Source organism: Sciurus vulgaris, assembly GCF_902686455.1.
Source record: "Sciurus vulgaris genome assembly, chromosome: 6".
Classification (NCBI taxonomy): domain Eukaryota; kingdom Metazoa; phylum Chordata; class Mammalia; order Rodentia; family Sciuridae; genus Sciurus; species Sciurus vulgaris.
The window spans coordinates 127189343-127211766 of record NC_136466.1 but is presented as its reverse complement, the minus strand read 5'-3'; the positions used below and the strand labels follow the sequence as shown (position 1 = coordinate 127211766).

Here is a 22424-nt window from a genome sequence, read left to right as displayed (position 1 = left end):
AGAGAGGGCAGCCTATGATTAAAAGGACAGAAAAACTAGGAAACAAGAAAAATCAGGCTGGGTGTGGTGGTGCATGCCTACAGTCCAGTCTAGTAGCTGGTTACAGGTGCAAGCTACTGCACCTGGCTCATTTACTTTTTGATTCAGACTGAATATCTTTTGGTTGAACTCTATAAATGTATCCTAATATATCTGTGATTTACAAACAACTCAGAAGCATTTATCTTACCCTTGGAGGTGTATGAGGTGACCACTGGGCAATATGACTCTTTGAAGGATCTGGAACATTAGGCCAGATGTGTTTTTTAATTCTGAAGAGAGGGAGAAAAGGCATATGTAGAACCACATGTAATGAACAAATAATATTCTCTTTCTGAATAGGTCAATTAATAGTATTAAGAAGCAAATCAATTAAACTAAAGAACAAAACATACCTACTTTACCCTAAAGCCAAACAAATTATTTTTCTTGTGACAAATAGAAAAATATTGTTAAAAATACATAGGGATCTTAATATATTTATAATGAAAAACTAAAACTCAATCAGTATTCAATTTGAAGTCTCTTACATCCTACAATAAAACCCCTTAAAAATTTAATTTGGCCAAAAAAAATTAAAAGCAAAAATTTCCAATTATCAAGAGCCACTAATACAAATTATGATCAATTTTTTTTTTTTTTTTTTTTTTTTCAAAAAGGACAAGACAATGTGGGATTGGCATGAGAATGCACACACAGTGTAATGGAACAGAACCAAGGGTTCGGAAACAGATACAAACCTTTATGTCCAGACCAGTGACTTTTGGAAAAGGTGCCAAGGCAAGTGAAATAATAACAGCAAAACAATAATCATGTAAAAAAGTAAATGGTGTTAGAACTAAGTATCTGTAGGATAAAAATCTACCTTGACCCTGAACTCACACCATGCACAAAAATTAACTCGGAATAAATTGCAGACACGGTAGTGAAAACTACCGAATTTTTAGAAGAAAACACAGGAGAGAATATTTTTGACACTGGGTCAGGCAGAGATTTTTTAAACATGACACAGAATGCAGAAATTAAAATGAATTTCAAAGTTTAAAATGTCTGCTTTTCTAAGGTCACAGTGAAGCAAACAAAATGGCAATGTACAGCCTGGGACAAAAATTTGCAAAAACACATTTGGCAAAAATTAGTAAGGAGAGCATGAACTCTTGCAGCTCAACATCAACAAAACAACTCAATTTAAAAATGGACAAAAAATTTCAACAGACACATCACAAAAGAAGATATGTGACATAAGAGAAGATCCATTAATAATCATCAAGGAAATGAATATTAAAACCACAATGAGTCAGTACTACACACTCTCTAAAATGAAAAACTGACAGAATCAAGTGTGGGTGATGGTACAGAACACTGCTGGTGGGAATGGAAGATGGTGTAGTCATTTTGAAAAAGTCTGGCAGTTTCTTACAAAGTTAAACATATGCTTACTATAGAACCCAACCCTCCCAATCTGAGTTATTTATTCAAGATAAACGAAAATATACACCCATACAAAGTTTCGTAAATGAATTTTCACGGCACTATTATCCATAATGGCCAAAGATTAGAAACAACCTAAACTTCCATAACGGATAGATTTTGACATATTCATACTATTGAATACTATTCAGCCATGAAAAGGAGAAAAGTAGTAAATGCAACAACATGAATGAATCTCAAAGATATTAAGTGAAAGATATCATACACAAAGACTACAAGCTGTTTGATTCTAAGATGTGAATTTCTAGATAAGGCAAAACTATAGTTACAGAAAACAAACTGGTGGTTGCCTGAGGTCAGGGGTTGAGGGAGGAAGGCAAGTATAAAGCAATGAAGAAATTTTAGGTGATGGAAATGTTCTACATCTTGATTTTGGTGGTAGTTATTCATCTGTGCACCTTTACAAGCTCTCATCAAACTATAAACTTAAAATGGATGAATTTTACTGTATGTAAATTATAGATCAATAATGCTAAGGGGAATGCAAAAATATAAATATGGGTACTTACAGGTCTCTCTTATTAAAGCAGAACAATACTCCCAGAAGAGTTGTCAACAGGAATGCTAGGCAAACAGGCACGACTATGGCTTCTATTTCTCCTTGAGCTAAAAAAAGGTTGTGATGAGAAATAACTGTTGACGCATACACAAAAGGGAAATAACACAACCTCCCAACCAATTCCTGTTGAAAAGATGAAGTACTTTCCTAATTTGACTTTTCAGTCTTTTAGACTTTAAAGTGGTTTTTTTCCTCTCCTCTCTCCCCTGGTAAATTATATCCTAACCATTTCTCCTTACATAATAACCTGGCGAGGTAGTAAGCATAAAATACATGTTGGGGGGAATGAGATGACTCAAAAGACAATCTACTTGGTAGGTTAGAGCTTTCACACCTAACCATTCATTACATTTATGATCTGCACTCAGAATTTTAGCAAAAGCTTATCTCTGAGTTCTAATATTCATCACTGTATAATGGAAAAATCATATCAGAATAAATATGAACACTGGGTGGAACTGAAAAAGCTATGAAACAACTAAACTACAAATCTAACTTTTCTATAAGGAATAAAAATACATTGAGATAAAAATTTTAAGTTATTTTTAAAAAGATGATACACTGGATATAGGGCTGAGAATTTTAGGAGAGATGCTCACTAGGCACGCAGACTGGCAGAGAAAAGGTGGCTTTTATGTTTTCATGTCGTGGACATTGCTCATGCTACTCTATGACATCCTCTTTTTCTTAACTGTCCACATCCTAAACCTAAGGCTCCAGCACTGCCTTCTCCATGAAAACTTTAAAGATGAAAACCCTACCATCTTTAAACCCCACTCACTATCTACACAGCCGTTTTTAGTTATTTTTGTCATGTTTCTTCAACTAAGTTATAAGATTCTATGGGGCAAGACCCACGCCATGTGAGGAAGCCATAATGAACGCCATGAGGAAGTAATTGAAAAAACGCAGATTATGCACTAATACTAGTATGTATGATCTAATTTTGGAAAAAAAAGTTATACATAGAAAAGACAGATGTTAGATTATTTTTGAATGAGGAATTAAGAATGGTTTTTCTTCCTCTATATTTTACTGTATATATTCCCTAAAATGAACATTGCTTTTGTAATTAGGAAAAACATTTTTCACGTTTTATTATTTTTTTTTCAATGCTTCATTTCAAGTATCATTTGCTATATATCTATTAACATGTCACTACACAGGACAAACCTTATCCTCAAAACTGTACTCATTATTGGCCCTAACAGGAATGCTCAGGACCTTTTATTATCTATTTTATGTAGTCATCATTTATTTTCTCATTCAGCAATCAATGAACTAATTAGGGACATGGAGATTGCTATTTATCATTCCCTTTGTTGGCATTTGGGGGTGAGAGCCACAAATACAGTGCAAGAAAATAAGGTAATTTCTACAGTAATTCAAATAGTGGGAGAAGAAGGAATGCATTTAAGCCTTCTTTTGGAAGGCTACAGGAACAACCAAAACAAGAAAAGAGGAGGACCTACACTAGAACAATGTGCGGAAAGGTGGACTGAGTAATGAGGAGCTTGCAGTCAGAACAAGCTGATTCTGAAAGCACAGGGGCAAGCAATGATTAGGTATAACTGATAGAACTTGACACTGGTGTCAAGGAGGGAAAAAAGGGAAACAATTTTTTTTTTTGTAATTACATCTATATTTGTTTTGGCAGAGCTGGATGCTTGTGGCATGGAACAAAGAAAGAGAAATGTATCTGAGAAGGAAAGAGAGGATGGTTTAGTCATGGACAGGGAGTATGAATAGCAGATGAAGAAATCAGCTAAGAACAGACCTCTGGGGAATAGATGATATAAAAACTAAACAGAAAAAGAAAGAGGGAAGTGCCAGAGAGGAAGAATATTTAGGAGAGTGCTACTAGAAAAAGAATACGATTAGATGAACCAGGGGAGGAGGGAGTTTCAAGGATGGAAAGGCCAACAGATCCTATAAAAGGTAAAGATGATAAAGTACACAGTGGATATGATGTCTAGGTCTTCAACGAGAACACCAGAGAGGTGTCAGAACAGCGGTGGGGTGGGAAGCCTGATTTTAGTAGGTTAAAGACTGAGTTGGAGGTACTAGTGAAGACGCCACAGGTACTAGTTTTTCAAGTAACCTGATTATAAAGGGAAGGAACAAGAGTAGAGAAGATGGAAAACTACTATAACTAATAAAGTGGGAAAAAAATGAACCCATTGAGGAGGATATGCAAGTTCTGGTGGGACTCAGAGTGTAGGTGAATTCAGTCAGAAATAGTAAAACACCAAAAAGGTCAAATAACTGAAACCATATAAATGTAAAAATCATAATTTATGAACACTTCATTTCTAATGAATCCAAAGGTACTTTGTTTTGTTTTCTGGTGCTGGGTAAAACACATGGCCTTGTGTACCACAGAGCTATGCCCCTATCCGCTAAAAGTATAACTTTGAAACAAAATTTTAGCACAGTAAGCCCATTTCTAGTCTGATTAAATGAAGGAAAAAGAAGAAAAGAAAAATCAAACCTTTAACATTTCTTACCAAACTTTGGTGTAGTAAAAGTGAATTCTGGACCATCCTTTCCACCTTCATCTGTGTATGCTGTCATTCGGACCATGTACAAAGTGTCACTGGTCAAGGAGGACAGTGTATATTCTGTGTGGGAAGAATCCACATTCACAGCTGGAAGAAATAAACAACTTTATTCAATAATTCAAGATCTTTGCTTTGTCCTATATTTGGCATTGTGCAAGGATTAAAAAGTAATAAAAAGGGCTGGGAGATAGCTCAGCTGGTAGAGTGCTTGCCTTGCAAGCACAAGGCCCTGAGTTTGATCTCCAGTACCGCAAAAAAAAAAAGTAATAAAAACATTTTCCCAGAAAACAACCTTCAAAACTCTTGACATAGTCTTCCTTAAGCACAACATAATACTTTTTAAAATAAATTTATGAACAGAAGCATGACATTCTCAAGTGTCTCCTAAGAACAATATACACAATAAAAAGATGGATAATGCCACAGGTGAGAAACTATTATTTACTAGCTTAAGGAAAAAAAAATCTAATTCTTAGTAACTGATATAGTTTTATTACCAGTTTCATTTCCAATGATGGTTCTATAAAATATAGTGTAATTTCTGATAAATCCATTCTGAACATCAACAGGAAGTTGGTCCCACTCTAAGACAGCTTCGTTTTTCCCCACTTTTTTTGTTCGAACAGTAGGTCCTTTGGAAGGTGCTGTAACAGAATAAATGTACTGGCTAACTGAAAAGCAACAGAGTTTAGAAAATAACTAGAATTATTTGGATATAATGAGATGTATCCTTACTTAAAGATGATAAAAGGTCTTTGTTAAAACTAAACAATATTTTTCAAAGGAAGTGTGGACTTACGAGCTTGTTTAAGGTACGCTTTTGTAGATTCAGGGCTTCCTGGTCCATTAGCATATACTGGAGTAACAGTTATCAAATAACATTTGCTCTCCATTAGTTTCCCTAAAATAAGAATAGCAGAATAAGCATTTTTTTGATAATGAAAAATTCAAATTAATTCCATTATCTATTTTTACATTATAATTTCATTACCAATTATTTTTCCTTTCTTTTAAAATGGCAGTTTTCTAAGTAAGCATTATCTTTTGTGCATGGGACACAAGCTTAGGGTAAAACTATTCATAAAAAGTCAAGGTTATTTTTATTGCCAATACAGTGTATAAAAAATATTTATATTGTTAATATAAACAATGATCATGTTTACATTCAGGATTTATAAAACACTGACCTCAAATTATTCTAGATCTTACTTAGTTTGACAACTCATAAATCGTATTACCTAATTCTGAGAATTGCCTAATGAGCAAGATGCCACTAATAAGACCTATGGGAAAGCATTAAGGGTTCTGGCTTCTCAGGAGAGTTGGGGAAAAAAGATAATTTAAAAAAAAAGTGACAATTTACCCTGCAATTTTAAAAGAAAAACTTATCTTAAATGCAGAATTTCTTTAATTAAAAAATCTCTAAAAATTATCAAAGTAATCTATTCTTTTAGCATGCAATAGTTTTCCTTCTTTTAATACAGTGTATTATCTATCCATATCAGAAAATAGTGTTTGTTATATTGAAGCTTTTATCTTCAATGAGAACTTGTATTTCCTTAACTATTATTCATGAAGTTATATGTACCTTTGCCTTCTTAAACAGATTAATTTTACCTGTTTTTGATGAGACCATATTACCAAGAAATGAGCTATTTTTAAAGTCTGCTGTGACATTGATGATTCTTTCAGGGCTGTTGAGCCTTGGAAACCCTGATGTTTCCAGAACCTACACTAGGCTTCTTAGGTTTCTATTGTCTAGTTATTTCCAATCTGTCTTCTCCTTGGTTCCACCATTGTTTTTATTTGACAATGAAGGTTGATAAACTAGACAATTGAGTGTATTTAAACTGTACATTAAATAATAGGTGAGTAAAAGCCAAACAACCTAATGAATAAAACTCAAAAATTTTATGGCAGATTCTCTCTCTGTTTAGCCTTTTCTCTGACTAATCATATTATTCACAGCTAAACTGTAATGACTGTCCCCTTCTTTATTAAAAAAGCAAATACTCACTGAATGCTTTTGTTTTATCTTTATAGCTGTTACATCACTTTACAGTCACATAAGTGGTAACTTACTACACAGAATAATTCTTTTTGGAATGCTACAAAACATGTTTTGGAGTTGGGGATGTGGCTCAGTGGTAGAGGGCTTGCCCGGCATATGCCAGGCCCTGGGTCCAATCCTCAGCATGGCAAACAACAACCAAAACAACAAATCAAAAAACTCAATCAAACAAAAAACATTACTTTCTGTCTGTTAGCATTTAAAATTGAAAAGTATAAGGAAACCTGCATTCTGGTTGGGCATTCTACTTGATGGCTATAAGAAGTTTAGTAAATCACTCAGATGCTTTATGGAATTATTTTCTCATCTGAAGGATAAGGGAGTCAAGTCAGGTACAGAAAAGATACAACCAATCAGTACCCAAGACTAGATTATTTTATATTTCTCCATTACTTTACAGTTTTGTGAGTGTTCCTGTGGTGATGAAAACAATATTGCAGTATTAAAAAAATACAGTATTACCCCTTCTCTGTCCATAGCTCCGAGAGGTTAAATGTGACTTGCAAGGGAGTCACATATCTAGTAATTAGTAGGGTTATGATAAATTGGTTCTTTTCAATGGACTCCAATGCCTATAAACCAGAAAAGAATATACAAAAGAAAATACTGTCTAAAGGCACTAGAAAAAGGATATCAACTTAAATGTTTCTAGCCAGGTATACCTCTTAAATAAGTGCGATGCACAGTACCATCTTCTTGCTGCCAGTCTGGAATACAGGGTGATTTATCCGACAACACACACCATTCAAGTATGTATTTCTTTACAGATTTACTTGGAGCAGTCCATTCTACCCAAAGCATGTTATCTTTGGGGAATGCTTTCAGATCCGTTACAGGGTGAGTAGCTTTAAAACAAAGTTTGATGCCGATACAATGAATGAACATTTGTGAATTTGAAACTTCAATCTCTTATAGTCATTTCTAAATGTGATTTATCATGTTTTGTTGCACATAACATTTATTTTGATGAATAAAAGTACTTTACTATAACTTATATGTCGAATTATTTTGAAACTTAAGTTCTTGCTTTCCCCAAATTCTTCAAGTGTTTTGTGTATTTAAGTTTGTAACAGCGATTTTTTCTTCTCTGAAAGCTTCCAATAAACAATATATGCATAGAAAGTTCTCAAAACCTTAAATATTTCTAAAATCAGTTAATAATCAGAAAATGCTTAAATGAGCTCAGTAGCATGCTACAAAGTTTAAGTGAGTCACATAGGGATGGGAAGCTATTCCATATATTCTGAAGAAATCTGCCTTCTGACTGATTTCTGAAAATACGATCATCCCTAATACCAAAGTGATAATTTTAGACTGCTTGTGTTTTTGCAAGATCCCTATCTATACCTAAACCACCCTTTTCATCCACGAACCAGGCTCCATCTTACAGACACAAACCTTGAAAGTCATAGGCAGGAATAGTTAAAATGGATGTATCTGATTTGCCAACTATATTTCTTGCTGTTAGAGTTGCAGTATAGCGATCATTTGTGAGATTTACTGTCAATTTTGTGTCATTAACTGTGTAATTTTGTAAGTATGATTTCCATCTTGTAAGAGTCACTTCATAATCCAAGATTTTCCCATTGGCTTCAAAAGGAGGCAATGTCTGTAATAAAATATTATTTTAAAAAGTTTAATAAATTTTGAATAATTGTTTTATATTCACAAATTCTGCCATTATGTCAAACCTCTAAACATTTAATTGAAAGAAACTGGCAAATTTATTTTGCACTCAGTATTGAAGTAATACCACTACCCACTGAATGAAGAGTAAAAGCATGAAGCTCAAGTGAACAAGGGGAAGAAGCATTATTCAGTTAGCTTCTAGTTCTGCAGAGAATTCTACATTATGGCCATGTTGGTCTATATTATTTACACTTGAGTATTTTCTCCCTATTCTTTTTACTCAGGTACATGTATCAATTTATTAGAATACATTTTGATTACTGCAAACATTTATTATTTTCTATGAGGCACCCTGGTGAATTCAATGAAGTACACAAAAGGGTACCTCTTATTGAACTTTCGGAAAACTGTGCTGAAATAACCCGAGATATTATTTACAATTTATGAACTTAATCTCTTTATGGTCTATATAAAGCTTTGTATTTCTGTTTGTTAAAAATATCAAATGCTTTGCTGATATTAAGATGTCAAATTTAAGTATTAAAACACTATAACATTAAAATGTATTTATAAGAGATAAAAATAGAAACTTTTTTTTTTTACCTTCCATATAAGTTGTACAGATCTATAGCTGTGAGAATGGGATGGATTTATCCTATACCAGAAACTTGGTGCTTTGGATGGTCCTAAAGAAAGCACAAAAACTTACAATATTTTTATCTGAACAATATGGTAAAATCCTATCCATTATTCTTACTTTGTTCTTAATATTCTTGCTCTTCAATTACATGATGTCTCTAATTGTTCACAGCATTTCCCTATCCCATCAAGATATATCTGAGTTTTTCTTCAGACAGGGTAACCGCTTGATGATTTAGATAATAATTTTACTTTATTTATTTTTTTGAAATAGGGTTTTGCTATGTTGCCCAAGCTGGCCCTAAACTCCTGGGCTCTAGTAAACCTCTTGCCTCTGCCTCCTAAGTAGCAGGGACTATAGGACAGGCCTGTGCCACTGAGCCTACCTACAGATTAAAGGAACTTTTTCTAATCTCAAAATTATAAAGATAAAAATGTGTTCTGAGTCATAATCAAAAGATGTCATTATTTATTTCTTATAATTTTATGTTCTTTATTCTGTTCAGATGCTGCACTATACTCATATGTACAACCACGTTAATCTCTGTGCTGGCAGCCTTTCCTCTGGTCTTCCTGATTTGCCTATTCCCTCTTCTCTGCTTTGTCATTTAACTGCCTCTTCATGATCAACACATTACTGCTTAATTTTATTCTAAATCTTTTCTCATTCTATTGAATGCCATATCTTACAATTATAATAATTTTAAAAAATCAGTTGATACCAATAACATTTTAAAAAGAAAACAGGCCTGGAGTTGCTCACTGGGCAAGACACTGGGATTGATTCCGAGCATCCCCACCCCACCAAATATGTGTGTGTACATATATATGTGTGTGTGTGTGTGTGTATGTGTGTGTATATGATATAAATAAGTTGGTACTATTTATTGTTAAATATCAAATTGAAAAATCATACAGAAATACAAAAATACATGCCTAAAACCTCTAAGCACATAAATAGATTATAAAAAGAAACTAAATGTAACATAAGTTTATTACTTTATGTTGGGATAATTCAAAGAGATAGGAGGATGTAAGTGTCAAATATCACCCGGCATGTGGCCCATGCCTGTAATACCAGTCAGTTGGGAGGCTGAGGCAGGAGAATTGGAAGTTTGAGCCCACCCCGGGCAACTTATCAAAACCTGTCTGGAAATAAAAAAATAAAAAGGGCTGGGGATGTAGCTCAGAGGTAGAGTGCTCTTGGGTTCAATCCTTAGTTTCAAAAAAAAAAAAAAAAAAAAACAAAAAAACACAAAACCAAAAACCAAACAACAACAACAAAAAACCAACAAAAAAAGTGTAAAGTACCAGTATAGTAGTCTCCTCTTATAGGGGATGCAGTCCAAGACTTTAGTAGATGCCTGGAACTCTGGAGAGTACTGCATTCCATATATGCTATGTTTTTCCTATACATACATACATACTAATGATAGACTTTAATTTGGAAATTGGGCACAGTAAGAGATAATAACGATATGTAGTAATAACAGTTATTAAAAACTTATTAAGGATTTATCTCTGAAATTTTCCATCCTGTACTTTTGGATTATAGGAAAATGAACTCAAGGAAAGTGAAACAGATAAGGAGGGACCACTGTAATTAGGTTTAAAAACATTCTTATATCTGATATTTCAAAAATCTGATAAGTAAAATTGTAAGTACAGTATTCAATGGAGTAAAGTCAGGATCGGAATAAAACCTAAGCAGTGATATGCTGGTCATGAAGAAATAATGATAAATGACAAAACAGAATAGGACAAACAGGTCAGGAATCTGGGGAAAAGGCTCAAATAAACATATACACAAGTATGGTGCAGCACACAAAGTGAAGAACATGATGTTCTAAGGAAAAATTTATTGGCCTGAAATATTTTCTAACATAAAAAAATACTAGAGGCTACATTCTTTAAGTTTAGGAAAAGCTTTGTCCAATGGTTCATGTTCTTGCCTCTAAAGATCTCTTATCTAAGATAAGAGATCTCACCCTAGAGAGATGTACAAGCTAATACTAACCACACAATATTTTGCTTGCATTTTGAAGTGTTTCATGAATTTCTCCAAAGAACTGTGTAACTCTAAAGGTCCTAAGAATCCTAGTTTAAGAATTCCTGGTCAAGTCAAAGGATTCTGGTTGAGGACTCTCCAATAGCAAATAGCAGGATTGCTTTCTTTCCTGGCACAAAGAGGAAATTCTCAGGGGAGAAGATTACTTTTGGGCCTTTAACATTCTCAATTCACACAATGACCTAAACCTCCAACACAGCTGGAAGTGAAGGGATACAGATAAGCAGAGCTGCTGTTGCTGACAACTAAAGGGTGAAACTGCAATAGGAAAAGGTCCAAAATGAAAAATCTATATGCCACAGGATTACTGCTTGATGGTTACACAAGAGACATGGTAATGTTAGCTGCTTTGTGCAGGAAATCTTACTTTAGACATTACACCCTGCTGTATTCTTCACTATACGTTTTCTATTATCCATGAGGGGAATAAAGAAAATGAAAATCAACCAATTCAGATCCCAGATCATTCCATTTCCAGGGGATTACCAAGTGCTGATAGAAAAAAATGAATAAAAGATATGAGAAATATATTTTCTCTAGTTAGGGGTATTGTGGGACCACTCTTCCTGAATAAAATGTTCTGTACTTATCAACAGTTAAAGGTTTTTTTGATGGCATTTAAGGTACCTTTCCATGAAAGTGTAAGTATAAAATAGATATAAACTATCAATAATGTATACTAAATCTATCTTGATATCCTTAAAAAATGAAAGTATAAAAGTTTAGTTTGATCATAAAATAAGAAGCAATGAGATCTGTTATTAAAACCAGACATGATTCACAGAAATTCTACTGGCTTTATATCTTCATTTATTTATTTACTTACTATCTTCGTATGTGATCCCACTTGCATCTTCACTCCACTCACTCCAAAATCCCTTACCATCTTCCTTCATACAGCGAACCCTAAACACATATTCTGTAAAAGGCTTCAGGTCTTGGACAGTGAATGAAGATCGGGTAGATGCTGTATCTTCAGGAGGAATCTGAAAATAAAGCTAATTCAGCGGCAACAACAACAAATCCCCCAAAATTAGGACTAAATTGCGTACAATTCTAGAAAACAATTTAATAAGACTAACAAATTAAACTTGACCTCTGAGAGAAATAAATGCAAGTCAAAATCAGTAAATATTCTTAGGTTTGATGAGTATGGAAACATCTGTTTATCTTCCTTTCTTCCTTCCTTCTCCCTCTTTCCTCTTTTTTTCCTCCCTCCCACTCAGGATCTCAGTATGAAACAGATGACACATCCCACTAAGAATGAATTTGAAGAGGGTTTTGTAAAAGGACTATGAACAAAAGTACAGGGGTTCCTTAGTGCAGTTAACAGTCTGGGGCTTGTAGCTGTTACCATCTTTAAGGCCTGAGGGATGAGGCAAGGAACCAGAGCCTGAAAGAAGAGGGTCCAATAGAGAGGGCTGCCTTGATGGGCACGATCTTAGGTGGACAGACACATCCTGCTTCAGGGAACGAGCAGGGGAAATAAACATGCTTATCTCATTTCTCTTTTATCCCTTCTCTCTTTTGCCAAGCCCACCCTTCAACACCCCACCTCCTACCTCAGAAGTTGGCAAACTTTCTATAAAGGGATAGTAAATTATTTTAGACTTGAGGGCCAGAGAGTCTCTGTTGCAAGTACTCAACTCTTCCCATTGTAGCACAAAAATAGAGATAGTATGTAACAAATGAGTGTGGCTGTGTTCCAATAAAACTTTGCAAAATCAGATGGCAGGTTGAATACTGTCTGTAAACTGTAGTGTGCCAACACCTGCTCTACCTTCATCCTTATACTCTCTTTATTTTTGTTCCTCTACTTAATTTGCTTATTATTTGTGTTTCTTTTACCTCCCATCAAAAATGTGCTTTTCTGTCACCCTGCATCACTTCCACATTTCATTTAAAGGTTACTGTATACGACATAGCTGTATTTTTCTATCTGAATGTCTTCCTGTTTGCTCTTGTTAGAAATAAAGATCTACAACAGAGGTTAAGCAAAATATTTCACATAACCAGAAATTCAGACATTCAGAAAATGATTGAGACTTTTAAGTTACAGGTTCAAGAAAGATTACTTGAATAAACAGTAACTTTTAATTTACCTGGCTCCAAGTTGAGGCATCTTTGGTCCTATATAGAATGTTATATTTCAGTCTTATCACACTGTTAATACTTGGATTGATCCATGTTAATTTTAAGATACTGGACAGTTCCTCTGAGTTGCTCACTGATAAATTACGTGGTGGATTAGGCTTCACTAAAGAATAAAATACAATCTAATGTTGATCACATTATACTTTTACAACTTCAAAAAGAAAATGAAATATACTCTTTTTACATTTTTCTTTATAATAGTCACTTATTTTTAGCACATAAACTAATTTCTCTGAAAATGTTGTGGTATATTATAAAATGGAAAGAAAAGATTTATAAAGAAACTGCTTTTCCTTGTCAGCTTAGTATATTATGTTTTTCAGGTTCAGATATCAAAAGCAAGTAAATATGATAAATCAAAAGTGTGAAAAGAATAAAAATGGAACATGTATATTATGATTGCAATAGTATAAAATGTTAACAGAATGGGACAAATACTAGAAGATAACATTTAAAGTGAAAATCGTTGTTAGTGTGGTTGGATTATGGTTAATTTTCTTTTCCCAGATTTTATTTAATATTGATGATAGAACAAATAAAAAGAAGTGACTTTGTAAAATCACTGTTAAATGCTTGTTTCTACATTAATTAAAATCTGAAAAATAACTGATACATCATTAATCTACTAAATTCTCAAATTCAGGTTTATAACTACCTTTATCTATAGGATCAAAATTAATATGATCTGATGTAATGTTCCCAAGGGCGTTCTCTGCTTCTACCCAGACTTCAATGTTGACAAAATACACAGGAGAATAGTCAACAAGGCATGAGTTTGGGGTGTCAGGTTTTGTTTTACAATCATCGAATTTCTCTGTTGCCCTAAATACAAAAATGGAAGAATTAGTCATTAAAATTAGACTTGAAAAAATTACAGTGAAAAGTTACTTGAAAAGAATTTGATAAGACTCAGATTGTTGCAGCAAAGTTTGCACTTATTTTAGCTTGTAACTAAAATCAAGTGACTTTTCTTAAAAATTAACCTGCTTTTCTATAAAACTATATCTTAAGACAAAATTATTTCAAAGTTTTAATCAAAGAATACTGTATTTTAGAACTTTATGCTCTATTTCTTGTGACTCTTTTCCAAAAATTATCAATTTCCTTGTGATCCCTGTACAGTAGTCCTGATTCATCCACAAGAGATACATTCCAAGACCCCTCAGTATATGCCTGAAACCTCAGATAGTACCAAACCTTATATACACTATGTTTTTACCCATATATCTATGATCAAGTTTAATTTATAAATTAGGTATGGAAGAAATTAATAATAGTACAGAACAATTATAACAATATACTGTAGTTATGTGAATATGGTCTCTAAAAACCTTCTTGTACTAACCCTTCTTGTGATGATGTGAGATGATATAGTGTCTACATTATGAGACGAAGTGAGGTGAATGATATAGGCATTGTGAGAAAATAACTGAATATTACTGTCCTCCTGACAATAAGTCAGGAGGAGAATCATATGTTTCAGTTGATCATAGATAAGAAAACCATGATGATGTCTGCAGCAGATGATGTCAACAGTTGGGGATCCTTGACAGTCAAAGTTTTTTTTTTCCCCCTGAAACCTTTTGGAAGAACATCATAATTGGAAATTGTTATGTCTTTTTAACTCATTGAAACACTGTTGCTAGAGAGGATATAATCCTTTGGTGATCATAAAAGTGCTTTTAATGCATTCTATCCGATGATTATATTACATAATTTTGTTCTTTAATGTCTGTGCAATTAAAACTTTGGCAAATTTCTGGAATGTTCACTTTGCTGGTTCTGTTTCAGTTTCTTCTTCTTCATCTTCTTCCTCTGTAGAGGACTGAACAAGTTCTTCTAATTCCTCATTTAATACTTCTCAAAGGCCTCCAATATAGTATTTTACTTCTTCAGTAAGCATGTTGGCAAATCCTTCTCCATCAACTTGTCCTACTATGTAAATGATTTTCCTAACTTCCCTGAGAATCCTTTAAAATCATACACTTCACTCTATAAATTCTTATAGTGGGTATTTACATTTTCTGGATTTTTTTTTCTAATCACACTGGGTTGAACAGAAGGGCACTGCACATGCGAGCCAAGTGCTCTCTACCAGTAAGCTACATCCCTAGCCTTTTTTTTTTTTTTTTTTTGGAGATAGGGCCTAAGATGCCCAGGCTTGAATTTATGATCCTCCTGTGTCAGTCTCCCAAGCAGCTGGAATTATAGGCACGCACCATCATACTTTGCTAGTTTCTAGTCTTAATTCATCCACTGCAGCTTTGACAAATGTTATTACCTCAGCAATAGTGAATGATTTTCTGCACCACATTATGTGCAAATTATGGTCTGTATTAATTGCTGATTGAATGTAATCAAACACCAGATGGCCACATGTGCCCTTGACAAGTCAATTATTTTCTGGTCAAGAGGCTGAAGCAATTAAATTGTATTTGGAGGTAAAAACATCACCTTGACCTTTTCATTTTCATAGCAAACAGATTCAAAATTGTCAGATGCACCATTATCAGTATGACTTTAACTTTCAATCCTTCCTCTTTTAAGGATTTTTCTACTTTTGGGATGAAGCATTGATAGAACCATTCCATAAACCAGATGGCTTATCACCCACACTTGGTAATTCTGGTATTAAAACATGATTGTTACTAAAACACAGGCAATTTTTTTTTTGGTTGATAGCATGTGAGTTCATCTGCCTGAAGTGTGGCCTCATAATACCAGAGTTAATCTGTCCTCCTATATTTTATGCCCTGGTGCCTTTGTACCTTAATGAATGTAGGTTCTACTGGGCATCTTCTTTCAGATGGTATCCCTTTTCCTTAATCAACTTCAACTCTACCAACAGATTCTTCACTGGCAGATGTAGCCTCTTCAGTATTTTTCATTTCAAATGTATTCCTGAATCCACAGAACCATCCTTTACTTATAGTAAATGTCTTGGTGTCACTTGCCTCAGGAGATCACTTGTTGAAATCTTCTCATAGGCTCAATGCATTTTGGTGTAACATGTTGCTATCAATTATAACATGTTTTCTGTTCATATCTTTCATCCACAAATAAGAATGTCTCTTAACTAAGCATTTGTCATGTACTGTGACTATCACCTTTGCAGTCTGAGGCCTGATAGCCAAACTAGCATAATTATCTTTTTCCTTCTTCACAACTTTATAGATTCATTCTTTCTTGGATCATAGAAATCTTGGTATATGATTTTTTTTCTTTCCTTGTTAATTTAAGAACTTATTTCTTTTCACTTAAAGAAAAAACACTGGATGGTTTCTCTCTGGCATATTCAAATTGCCAGCATTACTACTCTTGTGTTTGGAGACCACTGCTAAGTAAAATAAATTTTACTTAATATAAGCACTGCCACATTATCAACAGTCAATCAAATAACCAAAATGGCTACTAAGTGACTACCAGGCAGGCAGCATATAACATCATGGATATGCTGCACAAAGGGATGATTTGTGTCCTGAGCAGGATGGAGAGGGACACTACATGATTTTGTCAAATTATTCAGAACAATGTGCAACTTAAAATTTAGGATTGTGTATTTCTGGAATTGTCCAATTAATATTTTCAGACTGAAACTGCAGATAAGGGGGAATTACTGTACTGTTCTTCTCTTTCCTGGAAACAGAATCTTTACTGTGCCAGCAATATCCTTCTTTAAGCAAAATATGCTTCTCCAAGCACAACACACTAAAAGTTAGGTATAAGAATTTGTCAAGTCAGATAACTTCATTTAAAAAGTTTTCTTAAGTCATTGATGGACCTTTATTTTTTATATGTGGTACTTAGAATCAAAACCAGTGCCTCATATATGCTAGGCAAGTGCTCTACCACTGAGCTACAACCCCAGCTCCTCAAGGCAGATAATTTCCTCAGTCACTTTGTAGTCCAAACCAGGCAACTATTTTCTGATTTCTGTCACCACAGAGAATTTCAAGTAATGCTATTTAGTCACATGAGTATAAATTATGTCTCCATTAGAATATTTATATACAAACATTATTTTTAAAAATAAAAGGATAAAGCAAACCAAAATCCCAAATGGATAACCTTTAGGGGAAGGAAGGAAATAATAAAGAAGAGACAAGTATAGAACCTAGACCTCTATGAATATACTTTACTTCAAAGATTTGACTTTTTGGGATAATTTATTTATTTATTTATTTTTTGTGGTGTTGGGGATTGAACCCAGGGCCTTGTGCTTGAGAGGCCAGCACTCTTTCCAACTGAGCTATATCCCCAGTCTGGGATAATTTATTATTTTACATTATTATTCAGAAAAATTTCTAGCTAGGCACAGTGATGCATGCCTGAAATCCTAATGATTTGGGAGGATGAGGCAGGAGGATCAGAAGTCTGAGAGCAGCCTCAGCAACTTAGCAAGGCCATGTCTCAAAATAAAATATAAAGAGGGTGGGGATGTAGCTCAGTACTAGAACACCACTGAGTTCAATCACTAGTACCACCAGGAAAAAAAGGGAAAGAAAAATTAAAAAATATTAATTTATGTATTGAGTTTATGGTACAACCACATAGAAAGTAACTATTTCAAGTACTTCAAAATACAGTGATTTGACTACATATTTTCTTTGTGCAGGAAAAAATATTAAAATGTTCAGTAATCACACTATTGATGCTAATACTGACTCTTATTCTGTAGTTGTGTTTATGGTGGGATATGGTAAATTAATAATTATATTGGTAGGTTGGGAATTAAGAGTTTTCTGTGCAGAAGAAAGGAGATATAAATGTTGGATAGATTATGGTAGTTCATACTAAATGGAACCAGGGACACTTGGGAAATGGTTGAATAAAAAAAGCAGACCCTGGAAAATATCCTATCAGAAATCAAGAAAGACATCAAAGACTAATGAAATTGTGACAAAGGAGTCACAAGCTAATTTGCATAACTTGTCCAACTTAAGGATGGGACAGTATGAGCATCAGTAAGAATAATAACTATAATGAATTGAAATATATCAAATATGTTCAAATATAAGTTCGTAATTAGGGAGGAAATCCCTCATCTACTTCTGGGGATGCTACAGAATCATTATAAGACTGGTAATAAAAATAAGATATTAACACTGTTTTGCTTCTCCTATCTGAAGAAAGTAACCTATCAATATAAGAAAGTTTTAAGTATCTCAACTAAAAAAAAAAAACCACACAAAAAACAAACAAAAAAGACTGAGGCTGTAGATCGGTGGCAGTACAGTTGCCTGGCATTCCCAACATACATGAAGCTCTAGGTTCCATTCTCACTACTGTAACAAAACAAACAAAAAAACTCAAACAAAACCAAAAAAAAAAAACCAAATTTTTTTAGAACTTAAATACAAATAATCATTTATGACTGGTCAGAGCTTCAGGGGAAAAACTAATGGGATGTGATAAGGTTCAATCTCAGATGCACTGTACTGAGTCATAAAAACCTTTCACAAAAGGGTGTATACTGTATTGTTACATGAATATGACAGGCAAATATATTCTCTATGGTGAAGAAATTCAGACAAGGAGTGGCCTCATGGGGTGGGGTGGTGACTGGGATTGACTGAGAAGGAGCATGACAGAGCTTTCTGGGAGTGTTACTAATGTTCCGCATTTTAGTCTGAGCTATTCAGGTGTACACACTTGCCAAAATTCACTGAAGGATACAGTTAAGGTCGTGTTTTTCACTATATGTAAATTTTACCTAAAAACAAAATCAAACTTGCAAGCATATACTGAATTCGATCATGCATATGCAAAGGTGTTTGAGGATACAAAATATCAATGCCTGCACTTTGAAATATGCTAAAAAGAGAGATGGATTGATAGATGAAGAGAAAGAGACATAGATAAATAGATAAGGCAAATATAGAAAAATGTTAATTGGAGAATCTAGATGATTTTTTCAACCTTTTTTATGTTTAAAAAAGTAATTTAATAATATATATACTGAAGTCTTTAATGAAAAAAAGTACTAATGCCTGTACTTTGAAATGTATTAACAAAAAATATGGACTGATAGATCCATTTATCAATTCATATGGAAGGATATATAGATAATAGATGCATAATAAAGCAGATACAAAAAATGTTAAATGATAATGGGTATGTATGTATTTATTCACTATGAAATTCTTTCAACTTTTTAATGTCTGAAACAAACCAATGAGAAATTTTTCTTTTATTTAAAATTTTTTTTTGGTGTTGTGGATTGAATCCAGGGTCTTATGCACTGAATTCTACCCTCAGTCCTGTTTTTATTTTGAGACAGGGTTTCGCTATATTGCCAAAGCTGGCCTCACAATGATCCTTCTGCTTTAGACTCCTAAATGGCTAGGATTATAGGCATAAGCCATCACACCCAGCTAATGAGAAATTGTAAAAAGAATGAATAGGCCAACAACACCTGAAATCAAGGCTCAATTTTAGTATCAGATAAAAATTTCAATGAGACATTATGCAGTGGATCTTCATGGAAGTAAATACCACTCTTATGAAATATTTTCTAGGGGAAAAATAATCAAACCCAAATTTAATCAAATCTGTAGCTCTTGGCACTTTTTAGGGATGACAATATGTTAAACAATGTATAATAGTTATCTTAACAACTGAATTGTAAGGAAAAAGAAAAAATGAGCAGATAGAAAGTGTAGTTTGAGAGAGACAAGTATCAATTTGCAATGTATGGAGTTTATTTGGATCTTAATTCAAACAAATATAAAATACACCCACACACAAACATGCATATACGTACATACATACACATTCTATGAGATAACTGAGGAAATTAGTACTAACTAAAAAACTGATACTAAAGTTCTTTAAATTATTTGGGTATAATAATGGTATGTGGTTATGTTTTTTAAAAGTCCTTGTCTTTTAGAGCTATGTACTGAAATATTTATGAGTAGAAGATGTCTGAGATTTTCTTGGAAATAATATGGGGTGGGATACACATAAAGTAAGACTGATCATGAGCGCTATCATTGTTGAAGTGGGGTGATGGGTACACAGGAGGATTTATTATAAAATTCTTTCTACTTTCATATATATTTGAGATATTCTAAAACAGAAGATATACTGTTTAAAATTTTAGACTCAATATTATTGCTTGATAAAATAAAACTTCCAGTAAAAAGTCTTATTAATAAATCCAACATAGCACAAACTTAAAATAAATTACCATTCAGATTTTAAAGTGAAGTTTGTTTCCAAGTATGTTTCCCTTCCAGGATCCCACTGACACATCATTTTTCTTCCTTCATTCACAATGCAATTCAAATTTTTAGGTTTTTCTGGGGGAACTAAAAGAAAATGATCAATTAAAAAATCTTCACATCCACAAATATTACCCAATTTATATATCCCCTTAGACAGAAAAACAAACCCAAGACAAAATTATGGACATAATGAAAGACTGGTGACTAAAAAGTTAATTTCTTTCTAATCAAACTTTAAAACTCAATTATAGGTAGTAATACATATTTTATATCATAGCTGTCATTAACTTGTTTGTTTCACATTAATTTTCTACATAAAAATCAACTTTCATTAATAACTGGCTAAAAAAAAAATCAATAATTTCTCTGCTGATAAAAGGCAATTTAGTAGCAGCAAAAATTATTCATTTATCTTTCTGTTCTTACTATTTTCCCAAACTCTACTGCAAGAAAAGCAAATGCTGAAATTTTGAGTCATCTGCAAATCTGATAACCTATTTTTGGATCATAATTTACATTCTTTTTTTTTTTTTGGTACTGGGGTTGAACCCAGGGGCACTTAACCACTAAGCCACATCCCCAGCCCTTTTAAAAAAATAATTTATTATAGAGACAGTTGCTTAGGGCCTTGCTAAGTTGCTGAGGCTGGCTCTGAACTCATGATCCTCCTGCCTCAGCCTCTTGAGCCATTAGAATTACAGGCATGTGCTACCACAACTGGGACAGTTTACATACTTTACTTTGATCATTAAGAAGGTCTTTCTCCAGTATTTATTTACCACTCTGAGGATGCTGCTTTACATAGCATTTTCACAGCAATTATGGGATACTGAAATTTCCTATGAATATATTCACAGATTTCAAAATCAACAATAACTTTTATGGGGGGGAGTCTGAAGCCAAAATATTTTTCTAGAAAACTGGAAAAATGCTTGTGTTATTCTTTAGGATTTTTGAATATTAATGCAAATGTAGGTCCTACTTCTATGCTTATTTTTTTTAAAAGCATATCCAGAAGTCACTGAGCCTACAAGTTACCCCATTTCAAAAAGACTAAAGGAAAACATTAAAAATGTAGTTCAATAGTCATGATAAAATCAGAAGTAAGACAAAAAAAAAAAACAAAACTTACATCCTGAAAGAACTGTGATTCCATAAACATTCTGCTCAATCTGTCCAAATGTAAGAATGTTGCAAGTAAGCTGAAGATTTGGTGAAACCACATTTGTAAAGGTGACACTGGCTGCTGTTCTGTTTATGACGGTATATTGTTCCTTAGGAACAGTAAGATGGTTTGTTTTCCAGATAATGTAATTAGCATTTACATGAAAATAATCCATACATTTTTCCTTTAGCACACAAACTGCAGTGAAATTAGAGCCACGTTGTATTATTGGAGATTCAGGGTCAATGTGACCACAGGGATCCAGAAGTTCACCTGAAAGAAGGAACAAAATTTTTTAAAACATAAAAATGGACTGGGCAAAGGATATAGTTGAGTGGTAGAGTGTTTTCCTAGCATGTGTAAGGTCCTAGGTTTGATCCCTAGTACTGTTTAAAAAAGAAAGAAAAGAAAAGAAAAGAAAAGAAAAGAAAGAAAGAAAGAACGAACGAACGAAAGAAAGAAAGAAAGAAAGAAAGAAAAAAAAGTTTTTCTGGTACAAAATGGTTTCTAGCTGGTGTCACTTAATGAAGACTCCAACTTTCACTAAAATATTCCCTAAAAAAAAAGATATACAACTGACAATTAATGTGGTTTGAATTTAATGTCTATTTGTAAAGAAATACACAAGATATCAAACTAGATTAAGAAAACCTGTAGATGCTTCAGCTCATAAAATATTCACATTTTTTCTTAGGAAATATTGACTGACTGCAGCATGACTCATATTTGCCCACCATCTGTCCTGTTCCTTGATTTGAACAGAATCTTAATTAAACTCTCCAGAAGATAGGCAGTGGTAGTCTCCTTTCTCCAGTCCTG

At 33.6% G+C, this 22424-nt stretch overlaps 1 protein-coding gene across 1 annotated transcript in view; it reads right to left on the bottom strand.

Moving 5' to 3' along the window:
* The window catches only part of IL6ST (interleukin 6 cytokine family signal transducer), a 46538-nt gene that overhangs the window by 5341 nt on the left and 18773 nt on the right, over nucleotides 1-22424 (bottom strand). The window contains exons 4-16 of the mRNA XM_079145263.1: nucleotides 21573-21878; nucleotides 20404-20524; nucleotides 13867-14033; nucleotides 13160-13314; nucleotides 11884-12043; nucleotides 8954-9036; nucleotides 8120-8330; nucleotides 7384-7566; nucleotides 5450-5551; nucleotides 5148-5294; nucleotides 4597-4737; nucleotides 2040-2136; nucleotides 230-311 (exon numbers count right to left, since the gene is read on the bottom strand). Coding sequence (XP_079001389.1) covers nucleotides 230-311; nucleotides 2040-2136; nucleotides 4597-4737; nucleotides 5148-5294; nucleotides 5450-5551; nucleotides 7384-7566; nucleotides 8120-8330; nucleotides 8954-9036; nucleotides 11884-12043; nucleotides 13160-13314; nucleotides 13867-14033; nucleotides 20404-20524; nucleotides 21573-21878 — 1955 coding nt within the window. The remainder of the gene's footprint in view (nucleotides 1-229; nucleotides 312-2039; nucleotides 2137-4596; nucleotides 4738-5147; nucleotides 5295-5449; nucleotides 5552-7383; nucleotides 7567-8119; nucleotides 8331-8953; nucleotides 9037-11883; nucleotides 12044-13159; nucleotides 13315-13866; nucleotides 14034-20403; nucleotides 20525-21572; nucleotides 21879-22424) is intronic.